Source organism: Cimex lectularius, unplaced genomic scaffold (assembly GCF_000648675.2).
Source record: "Cimex lectularius strain Harlan isolate CLEC.00 unplaced genomic scaffold, Clec_2.1 scaffold103, whole genome shotgun sequence".
Taxonomy (NCBI): Eukaryota; Metazoa; Arthropoda; class Insecta; order Hemiptera; family Cimicidae; genus Cimex; species Cimex lectularius.
The window spans coordinates 895,489-917,235 of NW_019392691.1; the positions used below are offsets into that span (position 1 = coordinate 895,489).

General features: G+C 33.2%; 2 protein-coding genes across 15 annotated transcripts in view; one reads left to right on the top strand and one right to left on the bottom strand.

Moving 5' to 3' along the window:
- The window catches only part of LOC106670422 (protein couch potato), a 463,537-nt gene extending 460,643 nt beyond the window's left edge, over positions 1-2,894 (top strand). For 7 of the 10 annotated variants that reach the window (XM_014400741.2, XM_014400737.1, XM_014400738.1 and 4 more), the window contains 2 exons: positions 35-215; positions 2,470-2,894. In XM_014400741.2, the coding sequence (XP_014256227.1) occupies positions 35-215; positions 2,470-2,505 (217 nt within the window). In that variant the 3' untranslated portion in view covers positions 2,506-2,894. Of the gene's footprint in view, positions 1-34; positions 216-380; positions 2,391-2,469 lie in introns of those variants that run through there. The other 3 variants (XM_014400740.2, XM_014400744.1, XM_014400746.1) reach the window with 3 other exon arrangements.
- Positions 2,895-9,871: 6,977 nt separating this feature from the next.
- Positions 9,872-18,341, bottom strand: LOC106670429 (cytochrome P450 6j1-like). Of its 5 annotated transcripts, none has more exons than XM_024225921.1 (10): positions 18,242-18,326; positions 16,231-16,292; positions 15,811-16,020; positions 15,562-15,750; positions 15,372-15,501; positions 12,887-13,077; positions 12,684-12,829; positions 10,520-10,738; positions 10,221-10,466; positions 9,872-10,151 (listed from the first exon to the last, which is right to left on the bottom strand). In XM_024225921.1, the coding sequence occupies exons 3-10, from the start codon at positions 15,993-15,995 to the stop codon at positions 9,976-9,978; spliced, it is 1,482 nt and encodes a 493-aa protein (XP_024081689.1). In that variant the 5' UTR covers positions 15,996-16,020; positions 16,231-16,292; positions 18,242-18,326; the 3' UTR covers positions 9,872-9,975. The 5 variants fall into 5 exon arrangements, with proteins under 5 accessions (XP_024081689.1, XP_024081690.1, XP_014256246.1 ...); XM_024225922.1 differs by lacking the exon at positions 18,242-18,326 and adding an exon at positions 17,633-17,743; XM_014400760.2 differs by lacking the exon at positions 16,231-16,292 and having other exon boundaries at positions 18,242-18,341.
- Positions 18,342-21,747: the final 3,406 nt, after the last annotated feature.

Consider the following 21,747-nt stretch of genomic DNA (forward strand, 5'->3'; position numbering starts at 1 on the left):
GTGTGAATGTTTGGTTGGTTGTGTGTGTGCGTAGCTTGCCCGGTTTTGGCCGTCTGCGCCTACACACAAAAGGAGGGAAGCCGGTCGCATTTGTCGAGTTCAAAGATGTCAAGTGTGCTGCAAGAGCCATGACTGCTCTTCAGGGATCCTTTCTTCTATCATCGGACCGCGGAGCAATAAGAATTGAGTACGCCAAGACTAAAATGTCGTCTGAGGTACTGGATATAAATAATCAAAGAAGCAAAATGTCACTTTATCGAGGATTAAAATTTTTAAAAAATTTTGACCAAAAAGTGATCTCTGGGTAAAAAAGTATTGAATTATTTAAACATAAAATTAAAAAAATTAATTTTGTTCTTTTCTCTCATTTGTGTTCACAGAGTTTGCAAACATTTTGTTTATTCTGATGATACAAACTTTAGCAGTGACTATTTCATGGGTGTTTTAAGTTTAGGGAAGTCAGCATTGTAATTTTCATGATGGCACTACAAAAGCACTGCACACTCACCAGCACAAAATAATAGTTTTGAATGACTGTAGACCGTTGAAAAATCACTTTTAAAATTGCTAACATTCATTAATGCAACACTTCATTAAAATATCTCATCCTGCAACACTTGGACATATTTTTCTCACAAAATTGGGGAAGTTTGTTGGTTTTGATGTTAATTCTGTTTTATGTAATTAATCTTTGCAATTACTTAAAAAAAAAAAAAAATAGATATATATTTTGTGACGCACAGTTAGCAAAAGTTTCAAGGGTATTTCAAAAATAGTCAAGGTTGGCTAGTTTCATTTCACTTTTAAAATATATTGTTTTTAAAATAAATAAATCTTGTTTAATCACCCTATTAAAAATTATATATCTTGCAAACTATTTTTGAGATACATATTTAAAAAGCTGACAAAATTACAATAAGATTTTGTTATGAACAGCTATCACCATGGTCATTTTTTTTCAATCACTGTTAGCAATATTCTGTGAGCACTTTTTAAATGTTTACTTGCAATCAATGTTGATTTTGATTTTTAGTCATGTTTAATGAAATTTTACAGTAATAAATAAGGTTGTTGACTGATCCATTAGGATTTGAGCCGCACCTAATGTATCATTTAACACCGTTATAATAGAAAAGTATGTACTGCAGTCTTTGTAATTTTTAACATAATGAAAATCAGGTGGTGTTTTTAATTTGCATGACATATTTCTTGAGCATACTGCATGCGTTTTATTTATTTGGTTGATTCGCCTACCCTTTTGATGATATAACCAAATGATTGCACATTTGTATGTTTCTTAAGAGAAATGCAAATAAAAAAATACAGTTTGGAAAAGTCATGCAAATGAGAATGGTGTAGATTAAATAAAAATACAAGGCTTTTGATCATCAGGAACCTAGATTTCTATTTTTTTACTTTCCTCACTATGTTGGAAATCCCATGGCCGTTGGCACTTTAGGCCTCTTAGAAGATCATTGTAGTGTAGAATTAAAGGTGTTGGGATGTGGGTTCAGGATTGCAACTTCTTGCAGTTTCAAGGAAAAATAAGATTTTAAATAGTTGGATAGTATGGTTTGATAGGAAGTAGAGAGCTTGAGCAATGGTTCGAAGGATTTGGGACAGTTTGAACACGTTTCTTTTGAAGTCGATTCCATACATCCATATGGGTTGTGATGTGTAACTGGCGGTTGTTTAGTAGTTAGATTCAATTATGTTAAGAAATATTTTGATTAGTTCATATTGTCTGTTCAGTTCTATCATTTTAAATCAAGTGTGGGTGTCCCAAACAAATCATTTGTCGATGTAAAGTCCCAAGGATTTTGGACTGGAATGACTAGATTCTTTGGTGATTGGAATGTTTGGTTGAACCCCAGTGTTCTTTCGAGTCAAATGTAGAGGTTCAAAATAAGTCTTTTGGCAATGCAAAGTCCCAATTAGTGTACAGCAATGTTTGCTGAAAGAGGGACAGAGCTGTAATAGATATGGCAAAGGGTTAAGGTTTTTTGTTTGAATTTGTTTTCTTTCAATCTGATTCTCAATTTCTTGAAAGATTTTTCCAAACAGGGGAGATGGTACTAGGTTTCTTGGTATACTGAATAAATGAGGAGCAATGTCTCGGGAATGATAAGAATGTCAGTATATACTGAATAGAGAATGGGACCAATGATGCTGCCTTGCAGATATGCTTTAGCGTAATGAACAAGATTTGTTCCTTTAGCCTTAAACTTTTGTCTATTGTGCCGAATAAATGGGAGACAAGGTTGTTCCAAAGCTAAAGTTGAAAGTACTGGGGAAAAAAACCACACACCATTCTTATTTGCATAACACCCTTACTAGTATTTTCTTTAACTTCTTTTTAAATACTTATTTTTAATATATATATATATAATTTTTTTTTTGTTTACTGTTAGAGGGAAAAAAAACTTGCTCTCTAATATTTAAAATCTAAATATGTTTTAATTTTTCTAGGGATCCAGCAGGCTCGAAGAAAATGGACAGTGGTAATTACAATTATATGCCATCAGCGCAACACATAACCAACACCTGACATTGGGACGTCGGCCTCATTGAGAGCGTACGGGGCTAACAACTCACCCGGTTTAGGGAGCACAACCATGGAGTACCACTCGCTCACAAACAACATTAATTTTACTATTACAATTTGATTTGGCTGCTTTTTTTCTTTTCTAAGAAAAAATGTTTTATCCATCTGAAATTATTTTGTTTTATGTATTTTTTTAAACACATTTATGAATTTTAAATTTGGTGGTCATCTCAGCTTATAAAACCCAATTATTTACATTCTATATGTCTGTTGGACCAAGATAGACAATAAGGCTTGGAATTTTTGAGATACAATTTTTGAATAGAGTAATAATTATTTTGATTTTCAAGTAGTTTTTTTCCTTTAATTATAATATGTTTTTAATTTCGTTTAAGACTAATCCATGTTTGTGTTCTTGCCCTTAAATGACAAAAAATTGAAACAAAACCAAAGGTGCCCTAAAGATTGCTATAAGTGTGTTGGTATGTATTAAGGCTATAAAACATAAATGTAGTAAAAGTTGTTTTTTCAGATTAAAAATAATATATGATGAGGCCTGTACTATTTATAATTGGATTTAATAGTTGTGTCATTTTTATGTACTCTAGCTCTATTCAATAAGGCAATATTTCAGATTAATAACGATGTAAACATGTAGTTATAGGTGGAGTAGATGTAATTTGTATTAGTGGAAGTATAGTCAGGAATTTTCTATACTTTACTCATTCCCTCTTTTTCTCCCTTGGGAGGGTGGTGGTTATATTTTCCCCTTTTTTCTCTTTTCTCTTTATTTTCATATTTTATAATACATAAATGAGATAGCAGTTTGAGAGTTTTAACAATGATCTACGATTGTTTTATTATCTCTCCCACTTGTAGATTAACTCATTTTTGTTGTGTTTAAAAAGGAAAGAAAATTTTTTGATTATAAAACAAAATTAAACCAGAAGCATTTTTAACAGCAATAACTATTTAAGAGTTTTAAGAATAAATTATAAATATCAAAATTTAATGCCCAAACATATCATTTCATATTTAAACGTATAAGGAAAGTATATATATTACACATATGTATGTATATGTTATATGTATGTATACTATATGCATATACATAATAAGCATATACTGGAGAATATTTTGTCGAAAGGATTTGTTAGAAAGTCATGAAATTTATATATTCAAATAGTCTAACTTCTTAATTATATTGATAGGATTCTCTAAAAGCTGGACACATTTTTTTTTAATAGGCTTTATTTTATTTTATTCTTCTCTATTTTAAATTATTTTTTATTGTTCTTCTATTAACTTTTATGCTAGGAGACTGAGATTTCTTTCAATTTCATTTTTATGTAATTTTGTTTTCGATGAATTTCATTTGCAGGCTACCTTGAGGTAACAATGCAGCAAGACCAAAGTATCATTTTAAACATCTTTCTAGATGGTGTATATAATTTTATTTGATTAGGTTTATACATTTTTTATTATTATAATATATTTAATGTAAAAAGCAAACTTAACTTTGGTTATAAAATATTTATTTTAATTGTAATCCATATTTATTTTTAATAGTACTACTACTAATAATAATAGAAAAAAATTATTATCTACCATAAATCAACCAAAAATGTAGTAATTACGGATTACCTGCTTTATAAAAGCATACTATTTATAATGTTTAGTGTTTGTTACAATTTGTTGAGCAATTGTTTGTAATAGTTATGTTTTAGGAAGATAGATATTTTGATAATCATTCCTTTTAGAAGAAAAAAAATGTGATCATACATTTTTACTTTTGTAGTACGTTCGATTAAGTTTATAAATGAAATTCATCACAAATCAACGGATCCATCACAGAAATCTGAGCTCCAAAAAAAAAAAAAAAATACAAATAAACATTTGTTTTTAATCCATACAACGGTCATTCTAAAGAAATAATTTGTTTAATTTTAATTTATTACTTTAAAAAAAAATTGCCTTGTAAATTTTATTTTAATGAGATCGGTAATTGCAAAAACAATAGCCTTTTTTAAAAAAAAGTTTGTATTATTTTTATAACTCTCTTTGTATGAACAGTAAACTATTTTCTTAGCAAAAATGTTGTTTTGTCGGCTTTACTCATAAGGGAATTGCATACATTTAAAAATATTGTATGTCAAATGAAATTAACAATACAGTTAATGAATGAAATGTTGAAAAATAAAAATTATAGGAATTTACAAAAGATTTTGGAGTGAAAAAATGTTTAAGAATTGTTAGTTTACAAGCAAGAAAATGGTGTCAATGTTATTGGCAAAATACCAAAGAATATGTGCAAAAAAAAAAAAGCATTTTTATGCTTGATTTACAAGCCCAAAATAGTAATTTTACCTCCCAAAGAGCCTTAGTTAACTTGTTGTAATCTATTTAAATCTAAGATTATGATGTTAACCAAATATTATATTTATGGTAGTATTTAGAATTGTAGTTAAATAGTTTTAACTTTGCTTTGTGTGTGTCTGGTTGATGTGATATCATGAAGATATTAAAAAAAAATGTTTTAGGTATTTTAACTGTTAACAATATTTGGTGAGTTAGGAAATTGTTGGTGAAGTTATTTATTATTATGGCTGTTCAAAACAAGCTTGACTTTGCATTGTCTTTAGATAACTTTGTAAACTTTGCTTTAGCCATGTTTTGTACACGGAATCGTTATCTGTCTGTGTGCCTTGTTTTATTGGATTCGGCGAAATTATCATTTTGAAAAGAATTACAAAAAAAATCGCACTAGATTTAAAATGCACTATTATGAATGTCGGTTAAAAAAAAAAATGTGACAATCAATATTAGAGACAAGTTATTTAATTTTGCTCGAATCCTATAAGACATGCGAACTGCATCTAGTGGTTCCGTGGAATATATCCGTCCATTATAAATGCATGTTTTCAAAGAGAAGGACATGCTAAATTTTAAGATAAAAGAACAATTGGAAAGAAAAAATGAAAAAAAAATCAGCTCAAATGCTACAGGGGCATTATCCTTGCTGAGGGTAGTGCACATCAAACAAACGTACATATCAGATTTAGGTTAGGATCTATAAATGTTTCTATTTAGCTAATGATTACTATGTTGTAAAAATAGATTGATGGATAAAATCATATTAGGTCCTCACTCATGTCTTAAATTTTTACCTAAATAGAAATTTAACATTGGCTTGATCTGCATGTGATTATAATAAAATTATTATTAAAAAAAAATCAGAGAAAAAAAGCAAAATTTAATGAAAAAAGACCAATTTATATTCATATCTTGCAAAACAATACAAAATTGGGCATGCTGCTTGCTGAATTTCAAATAATTACGCCGAAAGTAAGCTTCTATTCCCTCAATTTGTCCTAAATGAACATATCAAAAAGAGAAAATGTTAAAATATTTTTCTATATACTGTATTACTATAGTAAAAGTTTTACTGTGATCATAAACAATTTAATTTAATCGGAATTTAGAAGCACTACTATCGAAATAACATATTAAGGCATTGAACTGTCCATTATGACATGGAGTGAGGGCCTATAAATAGTTTATATTTAATGTTGTAAATAAGATGTCATCTTAGAAAAAATAAATTATTATACCTTCTGGTAAGCAGGTACAGATTTAAATTCTTAAATTTATTTTAAAAGAATTTGTGTTGTGTTATTTTTCCAGTTTCAAAAGAAATGAAATATTGTTTTCTTTGTCAAACGTATTGCGTATTTATTTCAATTACAATTTTGTAGTTCCAAGATGAGAATAAAAAACCATCCTTGTTGGGTGTTTCAAGGATAAAAATCTGCGGCCTTTTGACGTGCAGTTTATATGTGATGATTGGTAGACATTGTCTCAAGCCTTTTATGAGAATTGTAGCATAAAACTGGCCGCGGAGAGTAAAAACACCTTAATCGAAACATATCATGACTTGTGCCCCCATATCAAGTGTATCATTCTTAAATTTCTAGCAAGTTATAATAAATATATAATACATAAATAAATATATATATGATGATTGTAATAAGTCATTAGCTTTATCATTTTAGACATTTGATAATTATAGGAAATTGTACAGTCCGTGTGGCACAAAAAAAATTATATATCTTTAAAAAAAGTTTGGTAGATATTAATATTTCAATAATGTTAAGTATATACAACAATCTTGGGCAGTGTGTTGCTTTGCTGTTTGGCATTAAACAAAGGAAACATCCATTTCCTTTCATTAAACTACAACTACATCTTGGTAATAATTAAAATATAAAGGAAATGTACATGTGTTTGAAATAAACATTTTCAAAAATAATTTTGCCCTTTTTTTTACATCACCTTTTTTCCTCCATACAGAGTCATAAGAATTTGGCCCTCCAACACTTAAACTTTTATCTATTGTACCGATTTCTGCTAATGGACTTCCTGATAGAAATCAGGTACATTTATGAAGTAAAGAATACTTTTCAGGGGTATGGTATCAAGGTTTGCGCAGTTAAAGAATGATTTTTCCCAACTACAATCGTTTTTTCCTTATTGCAGGACAGTTGCATAGGATATGTTCTGTTGTTTCAGTCTACTTAACACAATCAGTATTGGTCATCTGATGACAGAACCAGTTTTTAAAAGCGATATTTAACTGAGCATGTCATGTATGCCGGTTAGAGTTTTATTTCATTTCTGTTATGTAGATCCTTTCTCCAAGAGGGTTATTTTTGCAAGCAATCTTTTTGCTTTCCTCAAGCCTGGAGATTCCACTTCTCTTTTAATGCTGCTAAGTTTATCTACAATTTCAATTTGTCTCCTATTTTAACAAATATAAATAGCTGCCGCTTTACCTGTAATTTATGATCTAGGGACCACTAAAGTGTTAAGCTGTTGGAAGACTGGTTTTTTAGGGATAAGGTAATCTCATATGCATAAAGACCCTTTTGAGCTGCATGATTCTGAACAATGATTATTGTTGCACCTTTGAGATTTTTTTTGTTTATTTTGTGTTCAAAGATGGTTGTGATGATGCTCACACTAAAACCCCTTATGCCCTGTTTCCCATCTGTGAGCTAATGTTAGAACCTAAGATCGTTAGAAACCTTTGTTTCTTTTACCTCATCTTTACCTTGATTTGGATTTCGACAATTAAACACTCATCATCAGGCTCAAGGAGTTAAGTGTACTGCAATGTTTCAATAAGAAGATGGTTTTTAATGCCAGTCAATTTTGAATGTTTAGGGGCGTAAGTGGCTGCAATGATTTAGGTGTTGACACAGCAATCATCACCGTAAGGTAAGGGTCCCGGGTTCAAATTCAGGGACACTGGACAACTTACAAATGGGTTTTTCAACATCAAAACCGCAAGGGTTCATGTTGTTGTTGCAAACTCACTTTTGGCAGAACCCACCACCAAATCCTCAAAGAATTCCACTCTGTATGAAACAATAATGCATCATCAATAAAAAAAATAACTTCTTAGCAGACATCAAAAATTACAGATAAAATGTAATATCACATCACTCTCAATTCTTATTTAATCCACCCAGAATTATTTATTTAGCGTACTTGTTCCATGTACGCTTATCCTTCTTGCCAAATAAACTTTAACATGTTACAAGTGATCCAAAACAAGTTTTTATGGTTTGTCACCTGGACAGGATTACTAATCTCCACAAGATGACTAAAATGAAGACCGTTGAGTGAAATCAAGAATGCTACGCTTCTTCAACAGATGTGCTGCTAGCAGGAATGCCCTATGTAGAGTAATAGGTGCATGTGACCTTAATAAGCGCTGGAGGGGGCGTTGGTGGCCACAACAGTTTAGGTGTTGACAAGGCGCTCATCACTATAAGGTGAAAGTCCTGGGTTCGAATCCAGCGGCCCTGCATTCGAACCCGACATACTTACAATTTTTTTTCAAAAACCAGCACCCTGAGGGTTGATATAACCTCTGCTGTTGCGAACCCTCTTAAAGAAAAAATAAAACAAAAAGCACTGGCATGTAAAGAACATTCTGCTTCTAGACGGAGGTGTGATTTTTATGACATTTGTGATACTCCATTAAGCGCTGTGATATTTCTATAATTTCTGGTCTGTAAATGTTCATAATCTTACTTGGGCCCGCATAATCTATTTTGTGAATTCTCTTCGTTAAATGAGTGTTGTTGTTTGTTTTTAACTTTTTCCTATTTCTCAAAAACCTCGCTGCAACTATTTACTACAAGTTAAACAATCTAGACTTCTAGTATAGGTAATGTAGCCCTGCCACTGTCAGTCAAATTTGTAATTATGTACTAAATTAAAAAAAAATCCATCTCAATGAGGCCTGGGTGTGCTGATGATGCTGAATAAGGTCAGTGGCTTAAAAAAAATTACACTGTTGTTTACACAAAGGAGCTTAATTTTAAATAATTTCTTATCTGAATGTAGATATGATTTTTTTAAATTTAAATGATAGAGATATATTCCTGTAATGCAGGAGGGCTTAACAACCAATTCCTCATTTTTTTTAGTTAGAACTTACTCACAGTTTGTTGTTTTCAACAGCCAGATTTCAAGCTTAAAGCTCATCATCAGGTAGAAGCATTTCCAACCACGTCTCTTGAGTTGACACAAAAGGTTATGTGAACCTTCCAACCAATGAGAAACAGGTTATGTGAACCTTCCAACCAATGAGAAACAGGTTTTAATGCCAGTTAATTTTGTACATGTGAAAACGTGAATTACAACACAACTAAATATTTAGAAAAAAATTAGTTGTGGGTAAATATTTAGTTGTGTTATAATTCACGTTCAAAATTGAACGACATTAAAAACCAGCTTCCCATTGGAATAACGCGTTGGCGGTGGATCGGCAGTGGGTCCACTCTTTCATTGTTCATTCATTTCTGGTGATGAGCTCTAACCTTGAAATTTGGATCCTTCAAAACAACAAACTGTAAGTAAGATCCAACTTTTTAAAAATATTAAGCAACATGCACACCCTATCTTTATCCTTACTATTTAAATTCCTCAATCAATGTTGCAGATACAGGTTTTTTTTTTGTTTTTTTTTTTTTAAATCATTCCATTCATTTTTTCCAATGAGTTGAATTGCACCTAAGCAGAAGTACTGAAAAACAAATAATGTTATCATCTCAAACTATTAATTATCACAATTTCCCTTTCCATTATTTACTTATTTTATTTTATTATTATCTTTTTATTTTTTTAATTACAGTCCAAACAGGTCATGTACTCAAGCATACATAGAGACAGTCAAGCAACACAACAAATCAATCATTACAATATAAATATTAAGAAAGGATATAATAGCAAATAAAAAAGCAATAAAAAGTAAAGAAGGGTCAACACTTTTAACAAACAAACATTATTATGTTTCATAATTAAAAAATATATATTCTCTATAAATTGTATGCCTGCAAAAATTGGCATATTTATTTCAACTATTTATTATATTTATGGAATCTTATGTATAAGTCGTCTTTACTTGTGTAAACGAATGAACTGCGATCATCTGGAATGATGCGCTTTGTGGAATGCCTCGAAGAGAGTGTGAGCTTGAAGTTTAGTAATAATGCTACTACTGCCATTTTAATTTCAGTCAATGCAAATTTAAAACCTGTAAAGCAAATAAGAAATAAGTTAATTCATAAAAAAAATTATATGTACAACACACATTCTTACATACCGACACAAATTCTTGGACCTTCTCCAAAAGGCAAATACGAATAGTTATTCTGTGACGCTCGGTTGACTTTTGAAAATCTCTCTGGTTTGAACTGGTATGGGCAAGGGTAAATGTCAGGGTCGTTATGAATTGCAAAAACCGGAATAAATACTTTTGTACCCTTCTCGATTTTGACACCATTCATCGTATAATCCTCAAGACAGATTCTTGACAATAAAGGGATTGGTGGGTGTGCCCTCAATGATTCTGAAAGGGAAATTTAACATATAATCAATTTTATTTTAAAATTTACACCTTACCTGTAATGACCATGTTGAGATATTCAAGGGACCAGAGTTTTTCAAAATTAAATTCTTCCAATGACTCCCCAGCTGACATTATTTCATCCCTTAGTTGTTTCTGTATGTCTTCGTGTGCCGCTATTTCAAAAAGTATGAATGACAGAGCAATCGAGGCAGTCTCAGTACCGTCAAGGTAGAATGTCATCAACTGGGCTGCGATTTCGATTGGCTTCAATACTAAAAGGCCAATATTCAAATTACATTTATTTGGGAATTAAATTATTCCAAACATAAATTTATTTAAAATACAAAGTCATATTTAAAAGTATTGCTATTTCGAAATAAAATAAATGCCAAAAGGTACCTGGGCCACATCAAAGGCGGAAAAGTGTCAGTTCATTTCTGACAACCATTCCACAGTTTTTACTACCCACCCCAATCCAAATGTCACTTTGCACTCAGATAAGATTGCTAATTTTCTTTACTCTCATCACCTTCTATCAATCACTAAGCCCATCCATGATGGTGCCAAAAACGACTGGCATTGGCTCATCGCAAGTGGATTATTTCCACAAAAAATTGTTGGATATGGCTGGGATGTGCTACCCCCATCATATTAACTGATAATTAATAATAAAAATGTCAAAACACAATTAAAATGAAAAATGCAATGGTAGACATTATAACGACATTACATATGAGTAGAAATACAATTATAACATTTAAATGAATATAAACAAAAGTTAATGTTTCTTAGCCAGAGGGAATAAAATATAAGTTTTTAATTTTTTTCTCTTTCTTTGTGATCACCATTGAATTGCTGAATAAACTGATACTGGTATTGTCAAGCATCACATGCATAGCAAGCAACAGGTTCACAATTTTTTTATCACTCAGGATCTGGATAAATAAAAAATGAGAAAAGCCAGGAATGCATTCTGCCTAGATGCAGAAGACTGCACTCCAATAAAATTGAGCATTCAGACACAGAAAAATATCTTCCTTTTCCCTTGAGTTGCATAAAGAACACAGTACGTTAGCATTAGGTTTCCAAGGTATAAAATTTAGAAATATTTGTTAGCAATGTCATTTTAGGAACCATCACAGCTCAGAGATGCATTGCCTGCTAACCCGAAGATTGAAGAACAAAAGGGTTCCCTTGTGGGGGTGGGTCTTTGTAATCCAGGTTAGTCTCCATTGAGCAGTTGCTTCACATTCGAAGATGATGGGGTCGTCATTGAATATATCCATGATACGTTTTTTCAGATGCCATAGACCAGTAAATTGCTGTATCACTCCTCTGAGTTTAGCCCTCTCTAATTGTAACAGTGAGATAGCCAGTCTTGGTGAAAGTTGTTTTAGCATAAGCTTTCTGTATCTAAAACCACTAGAGTTTGTTTATTTACTTCTCCTTTTGATTTTTTTTATCCATTCTGTGATTGATGATTCAATGTAAAACATATAGAAGAACTGTGTGGTGATTAGTGACCATTAGTCGATGATTATTCAGAAATCGTGAGATGCAGTCTGCTGTGACGTAGGTTTTAAAAAAACATTTTCCTTATCGTGCCAACGTTTCAATCTTTATTGAGATCATCTTCAGGGCTCAAAGTGTTTGTTTTCTGTGTAATTGTGCCATTCTTGCGTGTCATGTTGAGAGTGCACTCGTGGGCACAATTACGCAGAAAACAAATACTTTGAGCCCTGAAGATGATCTCAATAAAGATCAAAACTATGGCACGATAAAGAAAATGTTTTTCTAAAACCTACGTAACACCAGACCGCATCTCACGATTTCTGAATAAATATAGAAGAACTCTTCCATACATAAAACATTCATGTGTTGAAGTAGTGAGGAGTGGTCAAGAATGAGAACCACACTTTATGCCCTGAAGATGACCCGAATAAAGGTCGAAACGTGGGGACAAAATTAAACATTGTTTTTCTAAACTACCTCATTCCTGACCGCTCCTCACGACTTCAAAAAATTATGAAACAACAGGGCACTAAGAAACACATTTATTCGTGTGTTTTGACTTGTATTATTATTTATTTATGGGCCGACAAACATCAAGTGGTCATCGCCGGCCCTCTGCGTTTAATTCTTCGTTTGTTCTTTTTTTCCCGCGCATCTTTGTTTTGACTAATCAGATCGCATCTTAAAAATAATAATAATACTTGCATGGCGTTCCTTCTTTTGCAGATTTTTCCTGCAAAAACAGCAAATGCTGCACGAGATCATTTCCGGGTGTAGTGCTTCTTTTTCTTTGGCTAAGCAATTCATCGGCTAAATAGAGGAAAAAGTCCTCAGCCCGTTTCTGTATAATCCTAAAAAAATGATAACGCATTCGTAAACGTAATCCATTGCACAAATTAATAAATTACCTTGTACGAAATATCAGCGAAAACCACGGTGCAAAAAAGGCGGACAATGCACCTGCGTTCGAATCGCTGAAAAGTTGTCCTAGAGTGTTTTTAAGAAATTGGGAGTTTTTGTCAAAGAACGAATCGTTATTGACTCCGAACGCGCAGGAAGCAACCGTGTCAATTGTGTAAAACCTTGAAACGACATTCACCTTTAAAAAAAAATCAATGTCCAAATTAGTGAAACTGTACTGATGTGAGTATTTGTCCATTCAAGCTTAGTTCCAAATGCAGCTCTTATTGAGTAACTTTTTGAAGATTCTTTATTTTTTAATAAAAAACTGTTTCGGTGGAGTGATTATAACAATTCTCAGTAGTTGAAAAAATGGGACCACTTCGAACATACGGAATAGAATGTGTGGTTCTATATCCAAAGCATACTTCCAATCAAAAGTCCTTTGACAAATTACCAAAGCTCCTTACTACTTCACCAACTTCACACCTTTCGATCCATCCTACCCTACTGCCCAAGCCCTCTTCAGAAGCTTTCTCTTTCAAATCCGAGACCTTCTCCTAATTGAACTCAATTTTGCGGATTAAGGAGTTCTCCTGAGACATGGCGGGTTCGGAGGAATGTGAAAGGATAGAGAGGTCTTGGACGGCAGAACAACCCCTTCACAAGCAGTCAACTCGTCCGCCCAGACGGGTGGCCAGCAGACATAAGTGCTGCTCACGTTCTCATCCCCACTGGTTGGCTCAACTCAAAAGACCTACTCGGCATTTGTCCTTCACACCAGTCGCCTAGTTGAGTCAAGTGAGTTCACCATGAGAAGCGTTGAATGCAAGTTTCAATGTGGAGCAATTCATTGAAGTTATTCGCATTAGTCCCGTGATATGGGACATGAGGTGTGAGGAGGATAGTTATAAAATTAAAAGAAACGAAGCTTGGAGGGAAGAAGCACAACATTATTTGAGAGAAAGCGCCCGTTTCCTAATTTTATAACAACGGATAAACCCACACTTTTCTTTACTGGGTTCCTCTTTTTTTCTTCTCTTTTCGCAGAAGAGCAAGCACAAGAAGTGCTCCTGCTTCCGGGTCCTAACATATTTGACTTCTCTTTGGGAAGAGAGGTTGAACAAGTTGCCTGGTATGGCCGAGGTGGTCTTACACGGCAGTGAATCTGAATCAGCCAAACCGCCTCGTCTGAAAGAGGCCTTAGGCTGGATCGAAAGGTTGTTATGGAACTTTAAGAAGATCAAATCAGTTGGTTGACAAAATTTGTTGTGTGAGGATGATGACGTAGTAAGGAGCTATGAAAATGTGTTGTCAAAGTTTGAAAGTACTGATGAAGGGTTCCTTGAAAGCTGAACGAAGGAACTGAGTAGGTCTTTTTCTAATTGGCGTCATCTCTAATTTTTAATATACAAATAAACAAACATTATCTTTCTTTTAAACCAGACTAGCTGGTACTCATTTAACGCCGATTAAAAAATGAGGGGTCTCAAGAGGCCATCGTCGTTTAAGGCGACGTGCCGGGTTCTTGGGTTGGGAAAATGTAGATAAGGCAGGGGCAATAGGGTCAGGATAGATCGAGAATTTGTTCTAGATAGTGAGATTGGTGACGTAGTAAGGAGCTTTAATATGTTCCTAAGGATTTTTGATGGGATTCGCTGGACACTGGAGACTTGACAGAACTAAGTATAAAGATTAATAGTTAATTAATTTTTAAGTAAGGCATTCGTTGAGATAAAAAAGTCAGTGACACGAGCGGGATTCGAACCCACGACCTTCGGCTAAATACGCCACTGCTCTGTCACTTGAGCTATCGTTCGTGACTTCAATCCACTCGGACACCAACTCCCTACCACAACCCACTTTTCGAATTTTCCCTCCTTTTTGCCATTTTCAGATGTATAATCAGAATTCGATTCTCAGCGACTTATGAAGTGGGCACGGGTAGCTGTTAGTGAAATGATACTTCTTTTACTTATTAAATATTAATCCATTTATGTTTTAGTGGTCAATTAACCACGTTACTTCTTTCAATTAATTATTCTTTTTATGTAAGGTCTTGGTTGAGATAAAAAAAAAAAAAATGGCAAAAAGAGGAAAAATTCGAACGGTTGTAGGTTGAGATGGAGAGTTGGTGTCCGATAGGATCGAGGTCACGATAGCTCAAATGGTAGAGCAGCGGCGTATTTAGCCGAAGGTCGTGGGTTCGAAACCCGCTCGTGACACTGACTTTTCTATCTCAACCAAAACCATACATAAAAAGAATAATTAGTAAATTATAATATAGAGAGCATATAAATATAATTGTTTTTCGAGCTCAAAAGTGTTCTTACAGGTAAAACAACTTAATTTTAAGAGAAGATCAACACAAGAATCAAATCAAAGATTTTCAACTAGATCAAACAATAAAATTTAATTTCTCAAAAGTTCGTAATTGGTTATATTGCATTAAAAAAGAAATCTATCACTAAAGGAAATACAATTTTTACTTACGCATATCTCCTCAGTTTGTTGTGATACAAATTCCACAAAATTTTGAGCCGTTTTTGCCATAAGTGGTACCATAAGTTTAATTTTGCTGATTCGATGGGCCGGAGATTGCACTGCACGGTTGGGTTTCCAACTAGAATTTTAAACGTTTTTATTTATCCAATTTTGTTTATTTATATAAACATAATCATACGCTGCGCCACGGAGTGTGAAGGAATTCAATCCTATCAGGGCATCCACGCTTTCGTAAGTGACGAAGCCGTTGTCGGCAAAGACGTTGAAATCTTTCACCAGTACGTCTTTTATGAGGTCCAAGTCTTTGACAATCAGCATCGGCTGACGGAGTGCGTAAAATCCGACGGCTTTGGCGAATGTATACTTCCTTCAATTTTAAAAATTTCCAATTCATATTTTCTACATATAAGATTTAATACAAACTTACGTGTATGCTTCGTTCAAGAAATTGACTAAGTTTGTCTGCATTAACAGCAACCTTTTGATACTGCCAAACGGAAAGTTTCTGTCCATACATGGAACACCTTTATTTTCCCAATGATTATAGTTTTTCGTCCAGTAATAATAGAAAATGGTAAGAAAAATTGCCGTAGAAGTTATAAGTATTAGCATATTTATTGTTTTTATTGGTTTGGATCTGCAAAATGGGAAAGTTCATAGTGTAACATGTATTGAACAGTACGCTCTCATTTCCTTCTCTCTCCCTCTGTCTTGTTCAATTTGTTAGATGTAAGAGTGATCAAATATCGTTNTCTCTCACTCTTTCTCTTTCTATTTCTCTGTTCTGTCACACTTTCCCTCTCTTTTTCTCTCTTCTTCGTTCTCGCTCTCTCTTTTCCTTTCTCACCTCTCTCGCTTCTTCTCGCTCCTCAGTCAAGCACTGGCTACCGCTCTCTCTCCCCTTGTTTTCTTTATGAAATTTAAACAAAATTGATAGTAGTATGTTAATTTTAAACAAAGAAATAAAAATTCTAGGAGTAGTAATAAATAAATATTTTAGTTGGAATACACATATTAAGAAAGCATATAGTATGACGTATTCCATAATGTATGACTAAAATTGCACTTAATATTAAGAGTACATACATGAAACTAAAACTTTTAATGCATTAATGCTTCCAAAAATAACTTATTGTCTTGTAATTAAAATTGTAATCTTTCAATTAAAACTCATCATAAGATAAATGTTACTATTTATATGTGTATTTGCATATCTTTATAAAACGAATTTTTGATAAATGTTTTAAAATTTATCCATTTTAAAATTTTAAAAATTAAAACAAAAACACTTTTATAAGCTCTAAATAGCTTTTAAAATACCGTTGTGTCGAACGCAGGGTTTTTATAATTCATTCTTTCCTAAATGTACAAAACTGTACAATAATTTCCCTAATGTTATAACATGTACATCAAAACAAATTTATACGGAACATCTAAGAGTTTTTTTCTCCCTATATTATCCGGCGATTGTGGGTTCGAGTAACGCTCCACTAATTTACACTAATTACACTAAAACACACACACACTAATTAAATTAAAAACTTTTTAATAAACTTTAACGTTTAGATAACTAATAAATAATTATTAACATAACCCTCTAGTTATGTCAGACCGCTCTGTACAACATCGATAATATTTACAAATATATGTAGACAATACAAAAAGTATATTTGTATAAGATTTGTATTTTGAATAATGTAAATTTAGTGGTATGTACGAATGCCCGTCAAATGAAAGAAAGGTCCACGAGACCTAATTTTGTGAGCTTTTTTTCAATAAAATGTTCACTTCAAATCAATTCTCTCTCTCTCTCTCTTTCTCTCTCTCTCACTCCTACCACAACCCACTTTTCGAATTTTCCCTCCTTTTTGCCATTTTTCAAATGTCGTGTAATCTATTTGATCACACAACAAGTTAAATCCATTAAACAATATTTTCAAAATTCATTTATATTAAATATTCCNGAGAGAGAGAGAGAAATAATTATTATGTTAATAGTTATTTATTAGCTTACTAATAGAGTAGAGAATGGAAGGAGTAAAATATTTCCAACTAAAAATGCATCAAATTAAAGCCCTTGACACGTGCATCAACATAAAATAATTAATCAATATTTTAATGTCACACAAATAAATATCATCAATGATTTTAAGGCTAAATGTTTTATCAATTCAAATACTACTTGTCACACTCTTACATCTACTTAATTGTACCAACTAATTTATAAGATAAATGTTACGATTTATTACCTGATCACTAAATGCTAAAATAATTACTCTGGACAAATATTATTTTATCATCGGTGTGCCAGCTATGAAATCAACAACGGAAGCACCAAGGTGAAACCCTCGGTTCGGACTGGTTATGTTTTTATTTTTTGAAGTTCCACTTATCGCAAAACAAATATAATTGCAAGGACGTTCAGCTACACGCAATGAAAACTGATTGGAAATAATTATACAATATTTTTCAAAACATCGATTATCTAGCTTATTATTTTGTCTAAACAACGCCACGTGTAATACCACTCAAAAAGATGTCATAGCCATTTTTCGAATAAAACAAAACGTCTAGTATTTGTCAATAAATAAATTTCTAATAACTTGTGATATTTTATATTTTCTTTATACTTCTGTAACCCCGGGATCCTGGATGAATGGTTCTGGGGCTTAATGAATCTCGCTAATATCTTAAAGCTACTTTATTTAACAATATTATGCCGGTTACAATCAAGCTCTCTACTTAGGAACTATTTATGTATGTTTACATCTCGGCAAGGGGGGGTCATGCTGGATAGAAATTACTGTCAAATTTAATATGAAATTTTCGCCAAAACTCTGATTGAAACAGGCACTCACCGATTATTCCAAGAAGAAGACCCCCGAATCTTGTAGAACACTGCTTCCTCTGACTGTTGCCCATCTACTGACCCCTATTGTTCCCGTTCACCCGGCCCGAGGCCAGGTTGCTGACATAACACCTAGGTCTCCCTTTTGCCGTCACTGTTTCTTATTCTATTTACAATTTTTCAATTAATATTTATGAAAGGTATTGGTTGATTTAAAAAAGTCGGTGTCTCGAGCGGGATTCGAACCCACGACGTTCGGCTAAATAAGCTGCTACACTACCACTTGAGCTATCGTGAGACTAAGATCCGCTCGGATACTACCATCTCAACCTCACCTCTCGAATTTTTCCTCCTTTTTGCCATTTTTCAAATGTCGTGTAATCTATTTGATCACACAACAAGTTAAATCCATTAAACAATATTTTCAAAATTCATTTATATTAAATATTCCCATCACCGGTTTCAATTCAAATGTAATATATATTGAACCATTGTCATTTGAATAGTAATTAGCAGTTATTTTGATTTCGTTAATTCTCAAACCTTGATACTTTTATTGATGACAGTGTCATGCAAAATTGCCTTACTGATCAAGAAGATCTTGCTACCACGTAAGTTTCAAACTTCTCGGGAGGCTTTCTGGGCGTCTAAATAAGAATATTCTTTCGCATCGGCAAGAATGACATTTGCGTAGATTATTCGGAAATCGTGAGATGCGGCCTGATGTGACGTAGGTTTCAGAAAAACCTTGAAATATATTAATTGGTCAAGCGGTCCACTAAACCTAGTGAATTTCAGAAAAACATTTTCTTTATCGTGGCAAAGTTTCGATCTTTATTGAGATCATCTTCAGGGTCTGGGATTTACAAACATTGTTTAAATTTAACAAATACATGTAGGATGTGGAAAAAATTTATACAATGCTAGAAAATTTCAGATTTTAAAAAAATGCATTTATACAATGCTAGAAAAGTTTAGATTCAATCAAAGTGTACTCACTCAAAGTGTTTGTTTTCCGTGCAGATGTGTCATTACTGTGTGACATGTTGAGAGTGCCAGTGAAGTATTGCTGTTTTATGTTTATATATGCTGGGTTTTGAAGGGGTGGGGAAGGAAGTCGGGAATAGAAAGACATTTTTTTATATGAGGAGTCGGCTTCTTGAGGTGAATGCAAAAAAAAATTTTTTATTCAACAACAATTCACACACTTTTTCCCAAAAGTAAAGATCCCACACCAGTAACAAATAAATCTGACGTAATTTACAAAATCAATTGTTTAAATTGTCCGGCAACTTACATCGGTATTACATACCAATATCTGGATAAGACAGTAACGCAACATATCTATGATTGCAAAAAACCGAAACAAAATCCTGCAGACTGGCTTTGAACGCCAACACAATTTCGACTTCAACAATCCAAAAATATTACACACAGAACAAAACAAACATAAACGTAATTTTTAGAAATGGTTTACATCAACAGAAATGAGATAAACACAGCATCAATTACAGAACAGACACATGTAAACTCAGTTGCAGCTACGCCAATATCATTAATCAAATTCAATATCGATAACATGCATTTATCATCACATCACACAAAACATATAATATAATATATAAAACATTCATCACATTCCACACAACAAAAATTTCTACATAGTCTAATTTTGAACTACTAATTTAGGTTTCCTTTTCCTAATTATCGCCGTCTATATAATCCTGAAAAGATAATTTGGCCGAACTATTACCAACGTTTTTTCCCTTCTTCAGTTCTTTTCACCTCAAAGACGCCAACTCTTTACACAAAAATGTCTTTCTATACTGACTTCCTTCCCCACCCCTTCAAAATCCAACTTATATAAACATAAAACAGCAAACTTCACTGGCACTCTCAACATGACACGCAAGAATGGCACAATTACTCAGAAAACAAACACTTTGAGTGAGTAGAAATACTTTGAGTATAAAAAATATATTTTGCATTGTATAAATTCACTTTTTTCCACATCCAACATGTATTTGTTAAATTTAAACAATGTTTGTAAATCCCAGGCCCTGAAGATGATCTCAATAAAGATAGAAACGTTGGCACGATAAAGAAAATGTTTTTCTGAAACCTACATCGCACCAGACCGCATCTCACAATTTCCGAATAATCATAGACTAACGGTCACTAATCACCACACATTTGTGTAGGTTTATGAAATTTTGAGGATTTTGATTTAGGCTGTTTTTTTGTCCCAGCTCATAGGCCAGAGCCACCGTCTTTTATTTTATTATTTCTATTTTTTTTATTATATTACTATTTAAATCCTCACTCCAGCTCTATCAAAGAAGCCGACAATTGCTGAGTAAATGCACCTTGACTCCGATTTTATTATTTCCTTGTGGCTTGGCTACTGTATTTTTTGGAAGGTGCTCACCACCTCATTTAACCTTCTTTCTCGAGCTAGATTATATTTTTTCCATTCCAATATGATCCAATCCAATATGATAAGTAAAGCGTGGTAGACACTTACCCGATGCAACGTTATGCGACGCTACCCCATGCTACCCGACGTCTTGTCACGTTTTGGTAGGTTGTGCATCCAGTGTGTATCACAAATTAGTATCGCAACTATCTGGCAGATGTGCACGGGGGTAATACTATCTTATGGAAAACTGGATTTTGGATTTGCGTTGGGTAGCATCGGGTAAGTGTGTTCCTCGCTTAATGCTTATGTTTTGTACACTGATGGGTCCAAAACAGGAAATAACACTCTGCAGAATTCACGGTAACGAAATAGTAGATGTTTTGGCAAAGAAAGCAGCTATGCAAAAGCTTCCCGTTGACACAACAATACATTTTAAAAATTTATATTGGTTATCGAAGAAGCAATGTTTGGACTCTTGACAGCAAGATTATAATAACAGCAACAAAGGACTATTTTGCAAAAACTTATTTCCTAAGGTGTCGTTGGTTCCCTGGTTTTTAGTTCAATACGCAAATAAAAAGACCAGTAAAATCATTTCCAGACTTCGATCAAATCATGGCATATGTAAAACATATTTAAAAAAGATAAACCTGTCCATGGACGAGTTATGTGCATGCAGAGCAGTGGAAACACTAGAACTTGCGAGAGAACTAACGAAGAGCTTTAGACAATGATGAAGAATGCCCAATAGGCAATAATTGGTGCGGTGCGTAAAGTCGTAAAGGGTAGAACAATTTGAATGTTTCTGGTTTGGATTTAGAGGTTTGGATGTTTATAGTTAAAAAAGACTTCGTGTTTGTGTATGTTTTATCAATTATCATTTACAGTTTGATTTTTTGTTGTATTACAGCGTGACCACATATATTGATTTTTAGAATAATCCGTCTTTACTCTGTTTTCAAAAGAAGGCCGCAAATTCCCATGATCCAGAGTCGATGCGGTCAGGGCGGTCTAGCAACGCGGTCGCTTTTAATCATGATAATGAAGGAAACGGCGGGACGAACTAGCTGACCACTTTTGACTAAGCGGATGAACTA